Raw genomic sequence first — 21308 nt, 5'->3', positions numbered from 1 at the left:
GTTGAATAAGGGTTTAGAAAGATTTTGCCTGATGGGGTGGTGTGCCCTGTCAGCCATTTAAAGTGTTTTAAAATATGTATATTAAATGCCATGTAGTTTAAAATATTTAAGGAGATCTTTAAATTTTATTTTTCAAAAAGGTTAAGTCTAGCATAATGCTTAAGAGCAGGAACTCTGGGAGCAGGTTGTATAGGTTAGGGATCATCAAACTATGTCCAGCTGCCTGTTTTTGTACAGTTCGTAGCAGAGAATGGTTTTGACATTTTTAAATGGCTGAAAAAAATCAAAAGAAGTAAAATATTTTGTAACATAAAAAAAGATATAGGGCTTCCCTGGTGGCGCAGTGGTTGAGAGTCCGCCTGCCGATGCAGGGGACACGGGTTCGTGCCCCGGTCCGGGAAGATCCCACATGCCGCGGAGTGGCTGGGCCCGTGAGCCATGGCCACTGAGCCTGCGCATCTGGAGCCTGTGCTCCGCGACAGGAGAGGCCACAACAGTGAGAGGCCTGCGTACCACACACACACACACAAAAAAGATATAAAATTCAAACTTCAGTGTCCATAAAAATTTTTATCGAATCACAGACATAGTCATTCCTTTACGTACCACCCATGGCTGCTTTCATGCTACAACGGCAGAGTTGAGTAGTTGTGACAGAGACGTATGCCTGCAAAGACAAAAATATTTTCTGCTTGGCCATTTACAGATAAAATTTGATGCCCCTGGTGTAGGTTAAAGTCACAGCTTTGCAACTTACTAGTATAAACTTGGGCAAGTCGCTTAATCTCTCTGTGCGTCAGTTTGCCCATCTATAAAATGGGGATGCTAATAGTTGTTATTAAGTTACTGTGAGAATTAAATAAATCAGTATTTGAAAAATGCTTTAGAACAATGCCTGGCACATAGTAAATACAGTATAAGTGTTTAAAAATTGGAGGAATTTAACTTATTAAACTTGAATTTATCAAACATTAATTAAAGAATAAGTAAAATAAAATATTTATTACAGAAAAGGTAAAAAATAATTATATCCATTTAATAAAAATATTTGTTATGAATAGAGTAAGACTTTAAAGTTGAATCTGGAGTAACAAACTCTAAGGTTTTAAATCTGGAACTTCAATAAATATTAAATACCCAAGTAAATCTAGTGGTCCTTTCCCAGTGCCAGAGTCCCTCTTGGACTTGTGAGCCAGGTTCTGTGAAGACCTATGGCCTAGGAGACCAAAGCTCTCCAGGGCTTATAAGGAAGACTGGGAGGCAGTGTTGTAATGGATAGGTATTTGGAGTTATGTCTGGATTGAACTTTGACTTCCTAGCTGTGTGAGTTTTGGCTAAGTCTTAATTGTGAACTGGGATTAGCAATACCTATTTCACAGGGGTATTATGAAGATTAAAAGTGTTAATGCACATAAAATGTTTAGTACAATGCCTGGATTTAACTAAGCATTCAATAAACATCTCTTATTATCATTGTTACGATTCTCCTACAGGCGGCATACATAGTGAGTTATTGTTAATCAGTTACTAAACGCCTAGCAGAGCTGAAGGTTCTATGTGTGTTATGGTTTGAATGGTACTGGGATCTGGTTGCCTTGATTTTCTGACATTCTGCTGTATCATATGCTTTCAGGTAAACATTGCTCTCTCCAGGGATCCTCTTTTTTAAAGTATGCACTTTCCAGAGTGCATCCTTTCCTCACTGGCTTGGTTTAGTTTACTAGGTACTAGGTATTTGCTTTACAATGTCAGCCTGAGACCAGAAAACAGGCAAGGGCTGGGATCCATGGTGAAAAGGTAAGGAAAAAGAGAAATTTTGCATAGTCTCAGGTTTTGCCTGCTGTTCTGTTCCCCTGAGGTGTCAGAACAGCTTCTCTACCATTTCAGGGAGGAGCTTACACAGCCATGCCCCTCTGGTCCCCTGGGGCCTCCACCTGTGAAATCTGCAGGACAGCCAGGAAGCCAGCCTGGCCCCGGGTGCCACCTGCTGACTACCTGCCTCCTCTCCTGTATCCTAGGCTGGGACGGTACTTCTGTCCTTTTGGCACAGACCTGCCCTTGCCCATCTACCAGCAGCCCTGAGCACCTCCTGCCCTTCCTTCTTCATGACATCGGGACACCCTTGGACTTGGAGGCAGGTGAGATTTCAGGGTTTGTTTCCCAGTGTCCTAGAGGTTTGACACCAGAGCCAATTCTGTGGCAGATGGTGGGGCCCGAGGCTTATTTCGTGATTAGAGATCACTTCTTGCATCATATTTGTGCATTCCCTGTCTGAGGCAGTGGGAATAAGGCCACCACAGTGACCTTGACCAGCGGTGAGGGAGGAAGGAGGGGAGAGGAGTGACTCACTGTGCACCTTCCCAGTAGGTTATCGGCTTGAGGTCTCAGGATGCGTTGGACCCTAATTTAGTAACCGGAATTTGTCGTCATCCAGTGCTATTTCCCCCAATACGCAGATGTGGCAGAGGGATTGGGGGCAGGCCTCTGTCACTATGGAGACCGTGACGCTGTCCTGCTAGGGGCAGTTTGGAAGCGGGCAGGCCTAGAAGGCTGGGGAAGGCGCCGGATTTGACCCCCACCACTCCCGCATTAGGACCTTTCTCTAAAACCGAGGCCCAGAAAGGGAGGGAATCCCCTTGGGTCACAATACGCCCCCGGGAAGAGGCAGAATGATTTGAGCCCAGGATCTGCGTGCTCGGCTTTCCCCCAAAGGTCAGGAAGCCCCTCCTAGCTCCATTCTTCTTTGAGCTTTCCATCAAACAAGTCGTAGCGTCCGCGATCCTTTCGAGTGCTCGCAGAGTCGAGGCTCCAAGACTTCTCCTTTAAGACCCACGGCTCCTCCCATCACGCTGCGTCGCAGACTTAAGGCCCCGCCCCTCCAAACAGCTTCCGCAGGGCCGCGACCGTCGCGCGGCGGTCACGGCCCCTTTAAGCCCCAGCCCCGCCCCTGGCTCCCCAACCCCTTTTCTCCGCTCCCCCTCCAGCCCGCACCAGGTACCCCGGCAGGTCGTGCGGCTTCGCGCGCGGTGGTGAGTGCCGGGCCCCGAGGGGGCGCGAGGACACCTTCCTGGTCTTCCAGCAGCCCTTGCGGTGTCCTCGCGGGTCGCGGGGGGCGGAGCTTGAGCAGCGACCCTGGTGGGGGAGACTGGGTGCTCTGAGCGCGGAATGGGTGGGCCGGGACCGGCCGAGCAGGGGGAGGGACTCAGGTGATTTACGGAGAGGGAATGGCCCCCAGCAGTGCTCGCCTGGTGACTGCGGGTGTAGGGGACTGGGCTTAACGGTCCCGCGGCGTGTCCCCTCTCCCTTGCCCGGCCAATGCTCCCGTACAGCTCAGTTGCGGAATTGTCCTCCCGCTCCCCTGGGGTTCAGGCCCGTTTGTGGGGGGCGGCTGCCGCCTGTCCCGCCGCCAGAGACCGCAGTCGTGGAGGCCGCTGGAGAGGCCCAGGGGGGCGGCAGGAGGGCAGCGACCCCCCGACTCCTGGCAGAGGTGGGGGCCGCAGCAGAAGGCGCAGGGGTGGAGAGTGGCCAGCGGCCAAAAACCGCCTCCCCCAGGTCCGGGCTGAGTTGTGGGTTGGGGAAGGGTTTGGCTCCGGGACCTCAGTTCCAAACCTCTGCCCATCAGAGAGCCGGCGGTCACCATGGCGATGCGGGAGCTGGTGGAGGCGGAATGCGGGGGTGCCAACCCGCTCATGAAGCTGGCCGGGCACTTCACCCAGGACAAGGCCTTTCGGCAGGAGGGGTTGAGGCCTGGCCCCTGGCCCCCAGGAGCCCCAGCCTCGGAGGCGGTGAGTGTTCTTCAGGCGGCAAGTTCGAGTTGTGACCTGGGATGGAGGGTCCGGATGCACACTTTGGGATAACTGCTGTCTCTATTGTGTTGGAAATGATAATAGTTGCCACGCAACGGGTGTTTACTATATTAAACATTGAACGTCTTTATATAGACGAAGGCAACCATTTTATAGATGAGGAAACTGAGGCTTTGAGAAGTTTTGTGGTTTGCCTTATGAATGGAAGAACTGAAATTTTAACCCAGGGTTAACTGAGTTGTGTGGCTGTGGTCTTCACCACTGTACCACATTGTCTCGCTTTCTTTTGTCTTAGGTCTCTAAGCCTTTGGGGGTAGCCTCTGAAGATGAGGTAAATATGCCCGTCTTTTCTGTCGCATTTTTCGTTCGCCCATTGTATTTTTCCTTTAAACTGGGCTCATCCACACTTCAGTCTGTGGACTTCCCTGATCAAATGAGATTTGCCTCAGCTCTCCTGCTTGTTTTTAAGTATTCTTTGAGCGTTTCCACATCTATAGTTTCTGGGTTTCCCTTTCCTTGTGTTTGATGTTAGTATCCCTCATCCAATGGGCCCCTGTCTCTTGCTGGGTTCCTTTCACCACCTCTCTTCTGACAGTTGGTGGCCGAATTCCTCCAGGACCAGAATGCACCACTTGTATCCCGTGCCCCTCAGACCTTCAAGATGGATGACCTCCTGGCAGAGATGCAGGAGATTGAACAGTCAAACTTCCGCCAGGCACCCCAGAGAGGTGGGTCCAGAGTCTGGTTCTGGGTTGGGGGGGCGGGGGTCACCATTTTCTGTGCAGGTAGGGACAAGGGGATTCCATATTTAGATGCTGCTGGTATTGAGGAACTGAGATGCAGAAGGAGACAAAAGGAACAGAGTGTCTTCATGTGCACTCAGGGTTCCTTAGGCATGATAGAATGATAGGTATTTTCTTTAGTTCTCTCTCTGTCTCCCTCTTAAGCCCCTGGTGTGGCCGACTTGGCCCTGTCGGAGAACTGGGCCCAGGAGTTCCTTGCAGCTGGAGACGCTGTGGATGTAACTCAGGATTACAATGAGACTGACTGGTCCCAAGAGTTCATCTCGGAAGTTACGGGTGAGGCTTCTTATGGGAAGATCTACAGTGGTGCCTGTGATGCAAAGTTCTACGCTGTTACCCTCATTCATTTTAGGATATAGAGTGATTTCAACTGCTTAGGACCTTTCTGGACTCTTGACTCTTTTCTATAGGGCACTGAGCCTGATTTCTCTTAGGTGGTAACAGGGGATTGAAGCTTATATTAAACAGAGGCGTGAGTTTGAACTGGATAAGAGATTTTGAGGAGAGAGAGAATACGAGGAGTTCGGTTTTCTTCCTTGTTATCTGGAACTTCAGTACTGTAGTTTGGTGGGGAGGATCCGCAGATTGGGTGGATGGCAGTGTTGCCCAGGAAGAGAGAAATGTTTAACACATCCCTTGGGATTCTGGCATTAAGTCATCTTGAACAGGGTTAGAGCCTTGGAAAGTGGAATTGTGGAGTTCAAAGGCCTGAAGTATATGGTCTTGACGATAATAATAAAAATCAATAACAAGAGCTAATGTTTACTTAACCATGTTCTAGGCTCTGTTTTAGTGCTTTAAATGCATTGTCCGTTTAATCCCTCTGAGAACCCTTGAGGTAGTTATTATTCCTAGTATATAGATAAGAAAACTGAGGCTGAGAGGTTAAATAATTTGCCCAAGGAGTCATAGCTTTGTAAGTGGTGGAGATGGGATTTGACTCTGGGTTTGAATGATTCCAGAGTCTGTGGGCTTACCCGTTATGCTATACTGCCAGGCCTGCAACTTAAGCTCTTCAGGGTCCCAGCCTAATTTTCCCTCTTTGAGTTGTCTGTGCTCACTGCATCCTGGGGGACTGATTCTTCTCCCCCAGGCCTTTCTGATTACAGGCCTGGGCAAGGGCATTCTCTTCCTCTTTGCTCTTCCTGACTGCTCTCAAAGAGAGCACTGTTAGCCTATTTCCAATTTAAGAAATCAAGAATCACAAAAGAGATAAAGGGAGAACGTTGCAAAGATTCTGGCCTCTCAGGGTGCTCACATCATCATAGTTCCTGAATTTTCATGACATGATTGATGGGACCTAATTGGTACCCCCTGCCCCCAATCATTTTTATTCTCCTAAAGACAGGGCTTCCTCCACACACAAGAGAAAAACCCCCAAATCGTAACAACTAAAACTCACCTTTAATAAAAGCTGTTGGTCTCTTTTATCATGACTCCCTTTCCCTCCTTTAAGTTGGAGTTTAAGGAAGAACAATGGGTGTTCTTGGTTTCTATGCACTTTATATTCTCAGAGCCAGTTGAGCTTCACAGAAACACAAGGTAGGTATTCCTCCCGCATTTTATAGACAAGGAAACTGAGATTTGGAAGGGTTAATACTTTGTCTGAAATCATTCAGTAACAGAGATTACATGCAAACTCATGTCTGTCTGACTCCAGGCTCCATACTTAGAATCATTACACTATCATGGAGAATCTTCTGTGTGGAATTGCCCCAATTGGAAAATCTGAGCTGTAATAAAGACCCGCCACCAGACTGAAAGTCAGCTTTTCGTACAAACCTTAGATTTAAGTGCTGTTTCTTATCGCAGGGAGACTTCTGTTATAATGTATGGGCATCAGTCATTTTTGATAATTCAGGAAAAAATCATCACTACTCTAAGCATTGAGATTGATGAGATTTTTGTTAAAATTAGATGAATACTTGGAGCCATTGAAATCTTCCTTAACCTGTAAATGAAAAACTACTTTAGAAAAACATGTTGGACCTGTCTGACCTGTTAAATGGTCTTTGGGAGATCTCTCGCTTCCTCTGTTCTGTACATTTTTGTGGAACTGTGCCTGCTTCACAGAGGCAGGGATATGGAAAGCTGGAAAGGGATATTGAGCTGTGTGGGATCTGCCTTCATATAAATGTCCTACTGCAGTAGTATATTGCTTCGTATGTAGCGGCCCTTCAGAATTTACTGAATGAGAGAATTGAGATCTGGGAGAAAGAGCTAACGGGGATTGATTTTCTAGTACAGTTATCCCTTGGTATCTGCAGGGGATTGGTTCCAGGACCCCTGTGGTTACCAAAATCCTGGATGCTCAAGTCCTTTATATAAAATTGCAATTTTATATATAAAATTGCTGTTTTATATATAAAATTGCTCAAGTCCTTTATATAAAATTATATAAAATTGCATAATATTTGCATATAACCTACCCTCCCGTATGCTTTAAATCTCTAGATTATTATAATATCTAATACAATGTAAATGCTTTGTAAATAGTCGCCAGCATGGGGCAAATTCAAAGTCTTGCTTTTTGGAACTTTCTAGAATTTCCCTGCCCCTCTCCCTCTGAATATTTTCCATCCACAGTTGGTTGAATCTGTGGATGTGGAACCCGTGGATACTAGCCTCATAACATTTGTGGCTGATATTATTACAGTAGTGATATAGGTTACCTATTTCTTTGTGGATAAGTAGACTGCAAGTTGAGAGAAGGTTATATTCTTTAAATCTTTATTATTTTTAACTCCCCATTGTTAGGATTCTAGAATCTAGTTTAAAAGGAACCTTGAAGCTTAGTTTTTTTCTTGTTTGAATGTTGTATTTAGAAATATAGTTTCACTGAAAGTTGCAAAAAAATGTACAGAAAGGTTCTGTGTGTCTTTTTCCTCTGTTTTCGCCGGTGGTGACATTTTGCATTTGTTAGTTATGTACAATATCAAAAGAAAATTGCCTCTGGTACAATCCACAGATCTTATTAGATTTCACCAGTTTTACATGCCTTTATTTGTATGTTTATAGTTTTATGACATATGTAGATTTGCATAACCATTACTGCAATCAAGATATAGAATTATTCCATTACCACATAAAGCTCATTTTTTAGTCTGAAATATTTCTTGACGGAATTCCGCTTCTCCCTCTCACCCCAATCTTCTGCGCCAAATAATTGTCCATCTTGTGATTGCTCAGCTCTAGGGAAGAAACGCATCTTTAAGGGGTTTTGAGTTTAGACAGCCTCAGCTAAAATGGTGTGTGGGGTTCGTATGACAATTATGAGAGATAAGCCTGTACTTTGATAGGAAGGGCAATGGCCAGCAGTAGCAGATGATGATTGGCAGTAGCTCTCCCCTGGATGGCAGAGGAAGAGGCTATGGAATAAAAGGAATAATAATCTCATTGTGATGTTTTCCACTTTTGTATGGATTTTCCTTGAGCAGACAGTAATGATAATAATAGCTAATATTTGTTACTCTGTGCTTTGCATAGGCATTATCTCATCTGGTCTTCACAAGAATCCCTGTGAGGTAGCTATTATATCTACTTCATAGATAAGGAATTGGAAACTTAGAGGGTTGATAACTTGTCTGGAGACTCACAGTGAATAAGTGGTGGAGTTGGGATGTGAGTGCAGGTAGCCTGACCCTAGAACCTGCATTCTTGATCACTGTGTTACTTAGTGGATGTGGAAACTTTCATGGGTAAAGGTGGGAAGTTCTGAGTTTTTGCCTGTTGAGCTTGGGGTAGATGTGCCCAGATGAAGTGAGCACACAGTGAGAACCTAGGCCAGGTGAACACTGTGAATCGGAGGTTTGGTGTCTAGGTTGTTGGTTGTCACTCTCTGATCTCTGTGACCTAGGACAGTCCCTCCCACTCAGCAGGACTTAGTTGCTTCCATCTCACAGGGATCCAGATGAATCTGATTTTCTGTAAGAATTTCTCAAAAAGTATTTTGAAGGCCAGGTAGTATTCTTTTGGTTATTTTATTTTGACTTCTTTGTTGGAGCAGGTTCCCAATGCCAGAAAATCCTGAGTCTTGTGGCCAATATGGCTAAATACCAAATTACAGCTATATGAGGATGACTCATCTCTGCGATTCTTTTTTCTAAACTACCTCTTGTCTGTTTTAAAGTCCAGGTGCTTTGTACTTTTTCTGTTGCTGCTTGTCCTTTAGAGGAGCATTTCACAGAAATGGTGTTCTCTGCAATTTGTGGAGTACCTTTGGCCAGAATATGCTTTTGTGAAACACTCTAGCTGAGAGGGAGTGACTGGAGAGTGAGGAGGGGGGCTGGGTATTTTTCAGCAGAATGGGACGGGATATTAAGCATTTCCTTATTAGGTCTCCAGACTTGAGCTAACAGTCTAGCTGGGGCAAAGGAAAGAGAAATGTTGCTTGTAAAAGCTAGTGAGGGAAATCTTGATATAAATGTTAGGAGTTCTCGAAATTAAGAGACCAAGTCTGTGATCAAAAATATTGTCAACCGTATCTTTTATTTTATCAGTAATAAATCACTTATTTTTTATGATCAGGTGAAATCTGTGAGTCTTGATCTTTTTTTTTCTTTCTTTTTCAGATTTTGACATTATTTTCTCAGATGTTGAGATGAGTTTGTTGAAATTATTCAGGCAGAGTCTCAGTTAAATGGAATAGAAAGTTCTGTTGCATATGAATCCCGAGGAGGTAAACCTGCCTTCTTGGTTGTCAAAGCAGTAACAGATCTTCACATTAGGGACAGAGACAGGATGACCATTTTTGAGGATATGGGTGCAGAGCAGAAGGAAAGAACACGCCGACCCATCCTTCTCTGCGTGCACTCACTCTTTAGGGTCCCTTTAAATCCTTTAACTAATCTGTGTCATTACTTTTTTGTTTTCCTGGCCCTAGAATAGTAAAGAGCAAAGTCCTGGAGGTTGAGAAAAGTTCAGCACCCTCATTTGATATGTTTATTCTGATGTTGCAGCAGTGCCCTTTTTCATGAGAGCTGCTAAGATAATTTCTGGAATTAGACTTAAAAACATAGCCCTCAAAAGCAGTCAAAAGTGACAGAATTCAGAATAATGTTTATCCCGGGGGGTGCGGGCCTGCGGGAGCCTGTGAGGGAACTGTAGACGGTCCATGTCGTGATCCGGGTGGTGGTGGCTTGAGTGTGCTCATGGGTAGAAATTAATGAAGCAGCTCACCTAAGTTTGGTCCACTTTACGTACCTTCATGTTTGTATGTTACGTCTCGAATAATGAAGAAAATCCAGTGGGAAGAGTGGACTCATGTATCTTTAGTTCTAGCCCAGCATTCTGCTTCTCAGATTCTCTTGGTAGGTATATTAGGATGAAATATGAGGTTCCTTTTTTTTTTTTTAAATTTTTATTGGAGTATAGTTGCTTTACAATATTGTGTTAGTTTCTACTGTACTGCAAAGTGAATCAGCAGTACATATACATATACCCCCTCTTTTTTGGATTTCCTTCCCATTTAGGTCACCACAGAGCATTGAGTAGAGTTCCCTGTGCAATACAGTAGGTTCTCATTAGTTATCTATTTTACACATAGTATCAATAGTGTATATATGTGGATCCCAGTCTCCCAATTATGAGGCTCCTTTTGTTGGGAGGGTGTGAACTCTGTAAATGGAGGACAGACCAAGGTTTGGTTAAAGAATGGGAGCTCCTGTGTTCTCCCCTGGTTCCCTGCCGGGTCCCTGCAGTACCTTTGAGGAAGGTGGAGGCCCAGTGCCCACTATTTCTTAGTGAGGGCTCTTGCACTTCGAACAAAAGGGTTTGGTCCCTACTTCTCTCCTGAGCCTCCTTATTTGGTCTCTGTTCCCAGTTCAGTAAACACCTGCCCTAGGCCCCTTGGGAGCAGGTTGGATGTTGAAAGTTTAGTAGTATTTTCTTTTGACCAGTGGTCTCAGGGATTCTGCTTTGACTTGGTTAAGTTAATATTCTCCCTTTCCTGATCCCTCACTGATTTCCCCACCTGTCTGCTCCTTGCAGACCCTTTGTCTGTGTCCCCGGCCCGCTGGGCTGAGGAATACCTGGAGCAGTCAGAGGAGAAGCTGTGGCTGGGAGAACCAGAGGGGACGGCCGCCACTGCTCGCTGGTGAGTCCAGCCGCTTCGCTCGGGACGGCTCCCTGTGGAAGGAGTGGGACAGTTTTCCTGCTCCCCTCCACCAAGCTCCTCTATCCACATTCTTAAACCAAGTTGCAATCCCTTCATTTTCTGCTCTAAGGTTTCCACTTGTATTATTACCCTGATTCATTTATGTCTCAAATATAATCGAGTCGAGAATCCTAACTGTCCTACCAAAAGTTTGTAACTTTATCTTATGCACCCTGTTCCCCTTTTAATTTGGAGCCTGCCACTGTCTATTCCTCCTCTCTGGAAAGACGCGTTTGGGAAAGAGAGAGGTGAAAGCATGTAGCTAGTGCTTTGCCACTCCTGCCCAAATGTCCGTCTTTAATGTAAATTGAAATTAGTAGGTCCTCAACCAGAGAGAGGAGTAGTGTCACCCTCTCTGTTCCCTGATGAGAACTGTAACTGCCACGGGCTGGGAGTGGGGAAGGATGTGGCAGACTAACGTGTAAAATGAGCGAGTCCTCACCTGTCCCAGGTATGATGAATACCAGCCTGAGGAGGACCTGCAGCACACGGCCAGCGACTTTGTGGCCAAGGTGGATGACCCAAAGCTGGCTAACTCTGAGGTGAGCCACGTCCCGCTGCTACTTTGCCCAGCAGAGCTGGTCTGAGAACTCAGGAGTCCTGCTTCTCTGACCCCAGTTTAGTTTAAGGCGAAAGAGATGAGATCCGAGGTCCACTCCTTCCTGTCTGGAGAACAGAGACTTAGGACCCTGCCTCTTCTTCCAGTATTCTTGCCCTCATTTCCTTGCCTACTAACCCTTTGTCTTTTCTGTGCCTTCTCAGATCTCTCGAGCCAGAAATCCCTTTCTTTTTGCTCTCTGCTTTTGCCAGCGTCTTTAGCCCATCTTGTCTGTAGCTAGAGATGGTCGGGGGAGGGGTAAGTGCAGGCTTCTCCGGGCGTGGTTGAGAGGGCGCACCCGGAAGTCCTCTCCCAAGTGGCCTGTGTGTGTCTCTGTGCCCCAGTTCCTGAAATTCGTGCGGCAGATTGGCGAGGGGCAGGTGTCCCTGGAGTCCGGCGCAGGGTCGGGCCAAGCTCAGGCAGAGCAGTGGGCAGCAGAGTTTATTCAGCAGCAGGTAGGACACTGTCACCTCCCAGTCCTACCTCAGAGCCGGCTGGTGCCCCCGGCCGTGGGTTCAGTGTTCAGTGGTCCCAGATGGGGAAGGGATCTTATTGCCAGCTTGTTTGGTAGCATCCAGGTCCTGAGTGGGTGGGAAAGAGATTCTGAGAACGTTCTTCTCAGAAATGCCCAGGTTGGTGGTGTCTAATGGGTATTTAGTTGACATTTAGTGGGTGGAAAGTTGGTGGTGGTGGTATGACCATCCTTCTTTGTCACAGGGTACTTCAGAGGCCTGGGTTGACCAGTTCACAAGACCAGTAAACACATCTGCTCTTGATATGGAGTTTGAACGAGCCAAGTCAGCTATAGAGGTGAGAGCAGCTAGTACAGGTGTAACCAGTCCAAGAGAGAACACTTCTTTGGAGAGAGTGGGTGTCTTAACATCAGAGACGGGTGAACATTGTGTTTTATAGTGTTCTTGGAGTCTCTTTGTCAGAATTGCTTGGGATGGGGTGGTTGCCTGTCAGAAATGCAAATTCCTGGGCATCACAGACTACTGAGTCAGAATCTGGGGGTAGGATCTAGGAACCTGCATGAAAAGAAGCTCTTCAGGTGATCTTAGACACATTGACGTTAAACAACTACTGCCATAGGGACTCCATCTTGGTGGAACTGAGGGTGGGGCGGGGTGCTCATGATGAATCTTCTGTTTCTCTCTGCCTTGCCTTCCTTACAGTCTGAGGTCGATTTCTGGGACAAGTTGCAGGCGGAGTTGGAGGAGATGGCCAAACGGGATGCTGAGGCCCACCCCTGGCTTTCTGACTATGACGACCTCACGGCTGCTTCCTACGATAAGGTAAGAACTAGTTTTTCAGACTGCAGGATTTCCTTGTTTTATTGTCTCTCCTTTAATCTTGAATCTGAAGGGTACCCACTCTTAAGTAATTATTTTCTTGAGCCCCTTTCCGTGAAAGGCAGCCTGAATTATTCCCTTGCCCCTGCGCTCCTCCAGTTATTGAGAGTATGCTTTATTCTTGGGATGTAGAAGTTAACGATAATAGACCACCCTCGTCAGATAACAACAGTAAGCGACAAAATACCTAGAGTAGAGGTTTGCACACGATGCAGTAAGAGCACAGAGGAAGGAGCCTTGCTTTGGAGGTTGGTTGAAAACATTTTAAGAAGATTGATAGCTCCTTCGGTAGAGAGTGGTAGGTGGTAGGCCATCTCTCTGCCCTCCACCTTAGTATCTATTTACTTTTTTAACTCACAAGTTTATTTTAAATTCTGATCTCTTCCTGTAGGTACTAACCACTTGCCCCCAGTTTAGGGTATTTTCAAAGAATTGTATTAAATAATTCAAATGCTAAGAAAATTTCCCAGAAGTCAGTGGTGAAGAATGATTGAATTTTGCATGTAGTATATACTGTTGCCTTAGAAGCATATGTTATATCGGGGTATCACTGTGAAAAAAATCTGCTTGCGGGTTGTGGGGCATTCGGACATGTGGGTAATAATTGAGCTGTGAGTTGAAGCATGACTGGGGAGGGAGAGATTGCTTGGTTTTGAAAAAGGCAAAACAGGAACTGGGGAGGTGATCAGTGGTGTCTTTTTCTCAGCTCAGACCTGGTTGGGGCTAGAACTAGAGGGCCAGGATTCTGGAGGTAGATCTTGCGAAGATAGAGAAGAACAGAGTTCAAGATAACTTAGAAAAGGCTAGGATTTAAAAGGCAATGAAAATCTTAGTACTAGGAAAAAGATGATTTTGTTTATTATCCCAGCCTGACTTTCTGAGAGTTGTTCTGTGATATAATAGAAAAGGGAGCTTACCTTTTGGGACCCCATCCTCTGGTTTTTCCATAGTAAGAGTTTCTTCTATAGACTTGTGATGAAGAAGAACTGAAGGAAATACCTGGAGATAATACTTTTATTAATTTATAATAGACACTTGATAAGTTGCACAGGCCCTGTCGACTTACAGATGGCAAGGTATAAAGTTTAGATAAAAATTTCCTGGGACTTCCCTGGTGGCACAGTGGTTAAGACTCCACCTGCCAATGCAGGGGACACGGGTTCAATCCCTGGTCCGGGAAGATCCCACATGCCATGGAGCAACTATGCCTGTGCACCACAACTACTGAGCCTGCACTCTAGAGCCTGTGAGCCATAACTACTGACCTATGTGCCACAACTACTGAGGCCCATGCACCTGGAGCCCGTGCTCCGCGAGAAGAGAAGCCACCGCAATGAGAAGCCCGTGCACTGCAATGAAGAGTAGCCCCGCTCGCTACAAATAGAGAAAGCCCGTGCACAGCAATGAAGTTGCAACACAGCCAAAAAATAAATTAAAATAATTAAAAAAATTTTTTTCCTGGTTTTTGATAAGTATAGACATAGCTCTAACTTCATATGAGCAGCACCTCCTCTTAGCATTTTTTACTTCTGTATTAATGACATGATAGTTGGAATAAATTCTTTAATTCAAAACCTAAAAACATAATTATGTTTTTAGATCTTTGAACCCTATTTTGATATCATTGATACCTTGGGATATTGCAAAATTAGGATTAGAAACATTTGCATTAAGGTTCCAGATTTTGTCTGCCTTTTGTTAAACTGTTAATAAATTATATGTCAATAGTACTTGTTTTTTATTTTTCAAATGTTGATCTGACTCTATCAGGTAAATTCATGGGTATCTGAATGTCGTATTTTTTATTCATGATCCTTAAATTTTCAAGGCTACACCTACAGCTGGAGCAGATATGATACTGTATACTGTTAGCGTGAAGGAGAAATTTCTGTGATGGGACACGCTCTACTTAGTAGTGATCCTATTTTTGCAGTATTATCCTATGAAATTTTGAGCAGACCAGACGATGGGTCGGATCTGATGAATGGCTTGGATTAGACTTTTTAAGATGCAACAGTGGTCCCAAGCTTATCCTGCATCCTGTGGGTTGTTAAAGGTTCCTCCAGAGGACTCTTTTTTTTTTTTCATCTATACAAATATTCTACTTTTGAAAAATTCCTCTCTGATCAGCAATTGATAAAATCTCAAGGAGGATAGATAACACAGACAAGAGCATACTTAGAGAACCCTGTGGTTGCAACGTGATGGGATTGATTTGTTGCACTGTCTGCTGAGGATAATACCTATTCACGCATAGTATTTTAAACTTTTTGGTAAGGCTGTGGCAGATAGTCTCATTTGATGTTCTCAGTAACTCTGAGAGGCAGGAATTACTTTCATTAGGAAATTGTGTTATCGGTGACAATGATCTGTTTCCTACGGGGTGGCTTAAAACATGGGAGGGTGAATGCAGAAGGCTTTATCTTGTGGAACTCTTAACAGTGTAGGTGGGGCTGGCAAACTGTGGCCCATGGGAAATCTATCCTTCCACCTTTTTCTTTTTTTTTATGGCCCGTGAGCTGAGAATGGTTTTAACATTTTTAAATGGTTTTTAAAAAATGAAAAGTAATGATTTGTGAAACGTGAAAATTATATATTGATAAAATTCAAACTTCAGTGTCCATAAATAGAGTTTTATTGGAACACAGCCATGCTTGTTTACATATCATCTGTGGCTAGTTTCTCACTGCTCTGGTGGAGATGAGTAGTTGTGACAAAATATTTATCCTCTGCCCCTTGCTGATCCTTGTTCTAGGGTCCTTTCCTATCTTCTGAGTTTTCCTGTTGCACGGAGGTGTCCCAGGAACATTACCTATTCTCGACATGAATATACTTTTTATACGTTTATCCCAAATCCATCTCCTGTATGTCTCACTTCTTAAATCCCCATTGTAATTATTTAATTTTTATTTGTTACAAATAATGTGCAGATTACTTATAATGATTTAGAACTTGGCTGGCAAGATTTGAGCGTTTCTGGTTCTTGAGCAGTTTCACAATGGTAGTGAAGAAGGGCCTCACTCATGTCTTTGTTTCGTACAGTTTCATTCTGATTTGTCCTTAACTGCGTTTAGAAAGGGCCCTGCCCTGTATTTTGCATCTTGTGTTCATTCTGGGGTATTGTTTTGTAATGGTAACCACTACCCTCCAAAAAGGAGCATTTTATTCCCTTGTCCCAAGTCACACGCTTACTAGGGACCCATTTTATCTTAACACCTCTCTGCCTACGTGGAAGCCCTGGGGACAGAGCTCTGCACAGAGCATCATAACTTCCCTCAAATGAGAAAGCCTCAGCTAGAAGAGGACTGGTCTTTCTGAAGCGTTTTCTGCCCTCAGGATTTTGGAATCTAGCTTTAATTTACTATCAGATACAGATTAATATTAATAACTTTTAAGAATGAAATTGGGGAATAAATTAAAATTTTCAAAGTGCTTGAACACATGCTGTCCAGTCAGTGTGCACAGGACTCCGTGAGCTGGGTAAGAGTTGCATTTGAATAGCAGGGCCTCTGACTCCAAATTGCATTTCCTTTATAGATTATCACACTATTGCAGGATAACAAGAAATGCCCCTTGAATAGCTAAAGAGAACTTATCTCATTACTGTAAGCAGATCCTGTTAAGAAATGTGCTCTGTCCAGTAATGAGAGATCAAGGATGTGGAAACACCGGCTAATAAAAACTTCCTAAAATCAGCTTAATCCCAGCTCATTTTAGGATCAGAGTTTGCCTGGCTTTCCAGTTGCTGTGGGTATGACCCGGAATTTCTTCACTGTGGTCGTAGGTGATCTCCTTTATGACATGGAGAACTTGCCAGCATTTATCCGGATACCTTTTTGGAGGCCTTCAGCTTCTTTTCCACGTCAGTCTTGGTTGTCAGCTCCCATTCCTGCTGCTCTGTGATGGCCCCCTCCGGGATGGGGTCTCACTTGGCTTCCCTTCCTCGTAGGGGTACCACTTTGAGGAGGAGAACCCCCTGCGTGACCACCCCCAGCCTTTTGAGGAAGGGCTGCGGCGACTTGAGGAGGGTGACCTGCCGAACGCTGTCCTGCTCTTCGAGGCGGCTGTGCAGCAGGACCCCAAGCACATGGAAGTGAGCAGCTCGTTCTTCTGACTTCAGATGAGAGACGCTCCCTCCAGTTTTGAGGGAGGCCCCTGAGGGTGGTGCCGATGGATTAGGGCCCGGGCGACAGCCTGGTCGGGTTCTGAGAGTGAGGTGGTGGGTGGGGCGAGCAGAGGAAGCAGTGGTGGGAAGGTGAATACCGGGGTGATGAAATCTGGCAACTTCCCTCTAGGCCTGGCAGTACCTGGGGACCACCCAGGCGGAGAATGAGCAAGAACTCTTAGCCATCAGCGCGCTGCGGAGGTGAGTACACTGAAAGGGTGGGGGGGCAGGGTGGTCCCAGGGCTCTACAAATAACCTTTAGAATGACAGAGCCTACTCTTCTTTCTGGCTACTAACACGAGTGTTTTCTCATGATGAAACTCTAAGGTTTGGGGAGTCTGGAGATAACTGGCTCCATTTGTTCCTCGGCTTTTGGTTTTATTTGTGGGACCCTGGCTGGTTCCTTGGCTGCTGAAATGTTCCGTTTCTCAGGACTGTAACTTTATTAATAACCCACCCGTAGAGGATTCCTCTGTACCTTAACTGAGGGAGTTGGCAGGTACCGCTGCGTTCTGAAGCTTGGCTCGGCTCCCAGGGTGCTGATAGGTGCAGTGTCAACCTCAGAGACCAGCTCTGTCCATCTCTGTCCAAACAGGTGCCTAGAGCTAAAGCCAGACAACCGGACGGCACTGATGGCGCTGGCTGTAAGCTTCACCAACGAGTCCCTGCAGCGGCAGGCCTGCGAGACCCTGCGAGACTGGCTGCGCTACACGCCAGCCTATGCCCACCTGGTGGCAGCCGGGGAAGAAGGGGCCAGCGGGGCAGGACTGGGCCCCAGCAAGCGCATCCTGGGCTCTCTGTTGTCCGAGTGAGTGTGGGGACCTCCTGGGATGACGAGTGGCAGCCCGAGTAGAAGGAGGACCTGGCTTGTGGAATTTTGGATAGATTGAGGCTCAGGGTCTAAGAGTGGGACAGAAGACTCAGGATTGGAAGGAGGATAGATAGACGCATCTTGGGGGTATGATTGGTTAGTGAAAGGATTATTTGGGAGGGGTAGGAATATAGACGTATCCATCCACCTGCTTTTTTGCATTTTTTTTTTTCTTCCGTGTCCAGCTCCCTGTTTCTCGAAGTGAAAGAGCTCTTCCTGGCAGCTGTGCGCCTGGACCCGACATCCATTGACCCTGATGTGCAGTGTGGCTTGGGAGTCCTCTTCAACCTGAGTGGGGAGTACGACAAGGCGGTGGACTGTTTCACAGCCGCCCTCAGCGTTCGTCCCAATGTGAGCCTCAGGGGAGGAAGGGAGATAGGACAGGACTCTATACCTTATGGAGGAATCATTTGTTGGGACCTTCGGAGTCATGGGATATTTCATTCCAGTGTTCCATGTACTGGTTGCCTTGGGAGAATTGGGAAAAGAAGAGCGGGAGTCTAGGGTCGTCTGGACTTAGGGGAGTCTGCGGTGGGTGAGTGGTTACGTCGTGGTCACAACGTCGTGGCCACAACGTCGTGGCCACACAGTGACCTGTGGAGACAGGAGTGGAATCGTAACATGCGTTAGAGAAACAGAGTGGGGAGCCAGGGGGAGATCGGGCAGAATTTGATCTGAGCCTGGCCCCTGTTTGTAACCCTTGTCCATCCCTATCTTAGGACTATTTGCTGTGGAATAAGCTAGGGGCCACCCTGGCCAATGGAAACCAGAGTGAAGAAGCAGTAGCTGCATACCGTCGGGCCCTCGAGCTCCAGCCTGGCTATATACGGTCCCGCTACAACCTGGGCATCAGCTGCATCAACCTTGGGGCCCACCGGTGAGAGTATCTACTGAGGAATGAATGAATGAATGAATGAATGAACTCCCTGCCTTTGGCCCTGGCTCCTCATTCTCTGATCCTGTTATTTGACCTCGAGCTCCAGCTTTCTTTCTCCCCATGCCAGCTGACCTACCTCCTTCCACTGGTGTTCTGCTCACCAGCTCTCATTCTTCTCCCTTGCAGTGAGGCGGTGGAACACTTTTTGGAGGCCCTGAACATGCAGAGGAAAAGCCGGGGTCCTCGGGGCGAAGGGGGTGCCATGTCGGAGAACATCTGGAGCACCCTGCGTTTAGCCTTGTCTATGTTAGGCCAGAGCAACGCCTATGGGGCGGCTGACGCCCGGGATCTGTCCACCCTCCTAGCGATGTTCGGCCTGCCCCAATGACAGTGGGATGGGCTGCCCTGCGAGTGTTTGCCTGGAGGGGTGCCTGCTCTGGATGTGATCCCCTCTCCCCAAATGGGCCTACCAAGGGGGTGGGCTGATGGCCACAAGCGGTACTGCCTCTCAGGAGCTGCCTCAGTGTAGGGGTGGGTAGTCTGGTTCTAGTTCCTGCATAATTGTAGGAAGATGAGCTGTGTTGTCGGAGTCCCTTGGTAATTCAAGGGCTGTCTGTGCAGCTCCAGATCTCTCTGCTCATCACGCCCTTTCTTGGTGCTGCTTTTTGGGAAGGACCCAAGGATACAGGTTGTCATCTGCTGCCATTTCTGATTGGGTCTACCACATTTGTAGCGTCTGCCCTCCCCCTCCTTTCTCCTTTTACTGGGACTTGATGGTAGTCCAGCCTCCTCGCGCAGTGTGTGTGGCAGGTTCTGTCAAGCGCCTCTGTGATGACTGTAGGGTGGGACGTGTTAGGAGTTGGCCTGTGTGATTTAAATGTTGATTTGGCTCAGCAGAGCTGAGGTTTTAGGGGTGCTCATAGTTCTGTCATTCTTGGACCTCTCCTGGCTATAGCTCAGGGTCCCTGGATAATGCTGCGCGCAGTAATGGGCGTCATTACCATAGGGGTCCTCAGGGACTGCCGGGGTTAAGTTGCTACAGAGTGTTTGGGTGTGGGGAGAGGAAGCCTCATTGTGGAATGAGCCTCGAAGGGACCACGTGGGCTCAGGTCAAGGGCTCTGGCTTGGGGGCCTGTGGAGGGAGGACAGAGCAGGTGGGACGAGGAATGTCCTGAGTGCAGCCATCCCCCTCCTCTTAGAAAGACCTGCGAGTAGGAATTGAGCTAGCTCTTCTGGAAAGTTGGTTCAGAAATTGCAGGCTTGCCAAATTCCTGGCAGAGAGAGGGTTCAGTGTTACCTTGAGCCTTTGCTGTCCTTGAAATGTTTGTAGCGGGGAGGGTCGGAAAATCCCCTTCCCCCATATCACCTCCACAACGTGAAGGCTGAGAGGAAGTGAGTGAGCAGCTTGGGTTCTGCCGGGGAGATGCACCGAGCCCAGAAACGGCTGAAGCGGCCGGGAAGCCTCTTGCCTTGTCTTAGGTAGCTAATGGTCAGATTTTTTTAAAACTACCGTGGTCCCAAGTTTCCATCCTAAAATTTATTTTTCTTTGTATGAATATGTGTAAATGATTTAAAAAATAAAACTGTAAAATATTTGTATGAGGAATAAATGGAACAGACATGGCTTTGAGTCCTGCTACTGGGTGTGCAGTTGGGATGGTGGGAGGGGAATTGCTGTTTGGAGGTTGGTGTTCAACAGTTTTTCTCGATTTATCTTTCAAATTCTCATTGGTACATTGATCACCTATCTGTCTCCCAGGTAATTACTCAGCACCTACTATATGCGAGGTACGTGAATAAGGTGGTCGAGGTCCCCGTGTTCATGGGACTGATGGTTTAGCAGGAGACGGGTGTTTGACAATCATGCATTTTTTTACATTTGTGTTACTTCTATACAGGAAACTATGGGGTGTGATGTAATTGTTTGCTATTTTTTATTACGAATTATTACATGGGAGGACTTTTGTAGTTTCTTCAATGCTTAGGGCATTGAGATGCCAGCATTTCAGTGCTGGCTCTACCTGGTTTCTATCAGGAGCTCTCAAGAGACATATCAAGATGGGTCTCTACCCTGGGGAAAAATTTTAAAATATGAATATTTATGTTTGGAGATAAATGTCCATGGTCATGTTAGAATTTAAAATGTCTAAAGGAGAACTGGTTTAGTAATTATCCAGACGGTGAAATATTATTAAGCTATTTAATTATATTTATGGAACAATTTCCAATGACAATAAATGCTAACAATATAATGAGAAGAAAAGTTTAGCAAACTTTTTACAGTTTTTATCTCAAGAAGAAAGTGCCTTGAAAAGAGAATAAGGAAATTCCCAGTATGTTAAATGTATCAGGATTATGTCCCCCCTTCTTTGTCATACTTCTCTGTAATTTACGAATTTTCTTTGTGTGTAATACTTTCATAGAAAAGAAGAGAAAAGAAAACGTCACGGGGAGGAGGGCATCCGTTGCCACCACCTGGGGCTCTGAAGGCCAGTGGTGCAGGGCCCGCGGGCCTGGGAGTGGGCTGGGCAGGCTGATGCAGCAGTTTCTGGAGTGGAGATACAAGAAGGAAAAAAGTCTGGCTGGGTAAATGGCTTAGGAGTTGAGCTAACTTCTGGTTTAAGCAAAATCTCCAGGTTGATCTGCTTTGTCTGTGTTTGGTGGCGTCAAGGTTCCAGGAGG

At 46.2% G+C, this 21308-nt stretch overlaps 1 protein-coding gene and 1 long non-coding RNA gene across 5 annotated transcripts; one reads left to right on the top strand and one right to left on the bottom strand.

Moving 5' to 3' along the window:
* Nucleotides 1-550: 550 nt before the first annotated feature.
* Nucleotides 551-2818, bottom strand: LOC132529904 (uncharacterized). The gene is made up of 2 exons (XR_009543613.1): nucleotides 2350-2818; nucleotides 551-667 (listed from the first exon to the last, which is right to left on the bottom strand). It is a non-coding gene; the product is annotated as an uncharacterized LOC132529904 (long non-coding RNA).
* Nucleotides 2819-2897: 79 nt separating this feature from the next.
* On the top strand, nucleotides 2898-20256 carry PEX5 (peroxisomal biogenesis factor 5). 4 transcript variants are annotated; one of them, XM_060166988.1, is made up of 16 exons: nucleotides 2898-3029; nucleotides 3623-3785; nucleotides 4102-4137; nucleotides 4402-4534; nucleotides 4754-4885; nucleotides 10598-10703; nucleotides 11215-11305; nucleotides 11706-11816; nucleotides 12079-12171; nucleotides 12537-12656; nucleotides 16663-16806; nucleotides 17009-17079; nucleotides 17474-17686; nucleotides 17935-18100; nucleotides 18469-18626; nucleotides 18813-20256. In XM_060166988.1, exons 2-16 carry the CDS (start codon nucleotides 3639-3641, stop codon nucleotides 19012-19014), a joined length of 1923 nt encoding a protein of 640 aa, XP_060022971.1. In that variant the 5' UTR covers nucleotides 2898-3029; nucleotides 3623-3638; the 3' UTR covers nucleotides 19015-20256. The 4 variants fall into 4 exon arrangements, with proteins under 4 accessions (XP_060022971.1, XP_060022973.1, XP_060022972.1 ...); XM_060166990.1 differs by lacking the exon at nucleotides 11706-11816; XM_060166989.1 differs by lacking the exon at nucleotides 12079-12171.
* The last annotated feature ends 1052 nt before the right edge of the window (nucleotides 20257-21308 follow it).

The sequence above is a fragment of the Lagenorhynchus albirostris genome, chromosome 11 (assembly GCF_949774975.1).
Source record: "Lagenorhynchus albirostris chromosome 11, mLagAlb1.1, whole genome shotgun sequence".
Taxonomy (NCBI): domain Eukaryota; kingdom Metazoa; phylum Chordata; class Mammalia; order Artiodactyla; family Delphinidae; genus Lagenorhynchus; species Lagenorhynchus albirostris.
Note: the sequence above shows the minus strand (reverse complement) of the source record. Positions and strands in the feature narration are given on the sequence as shown.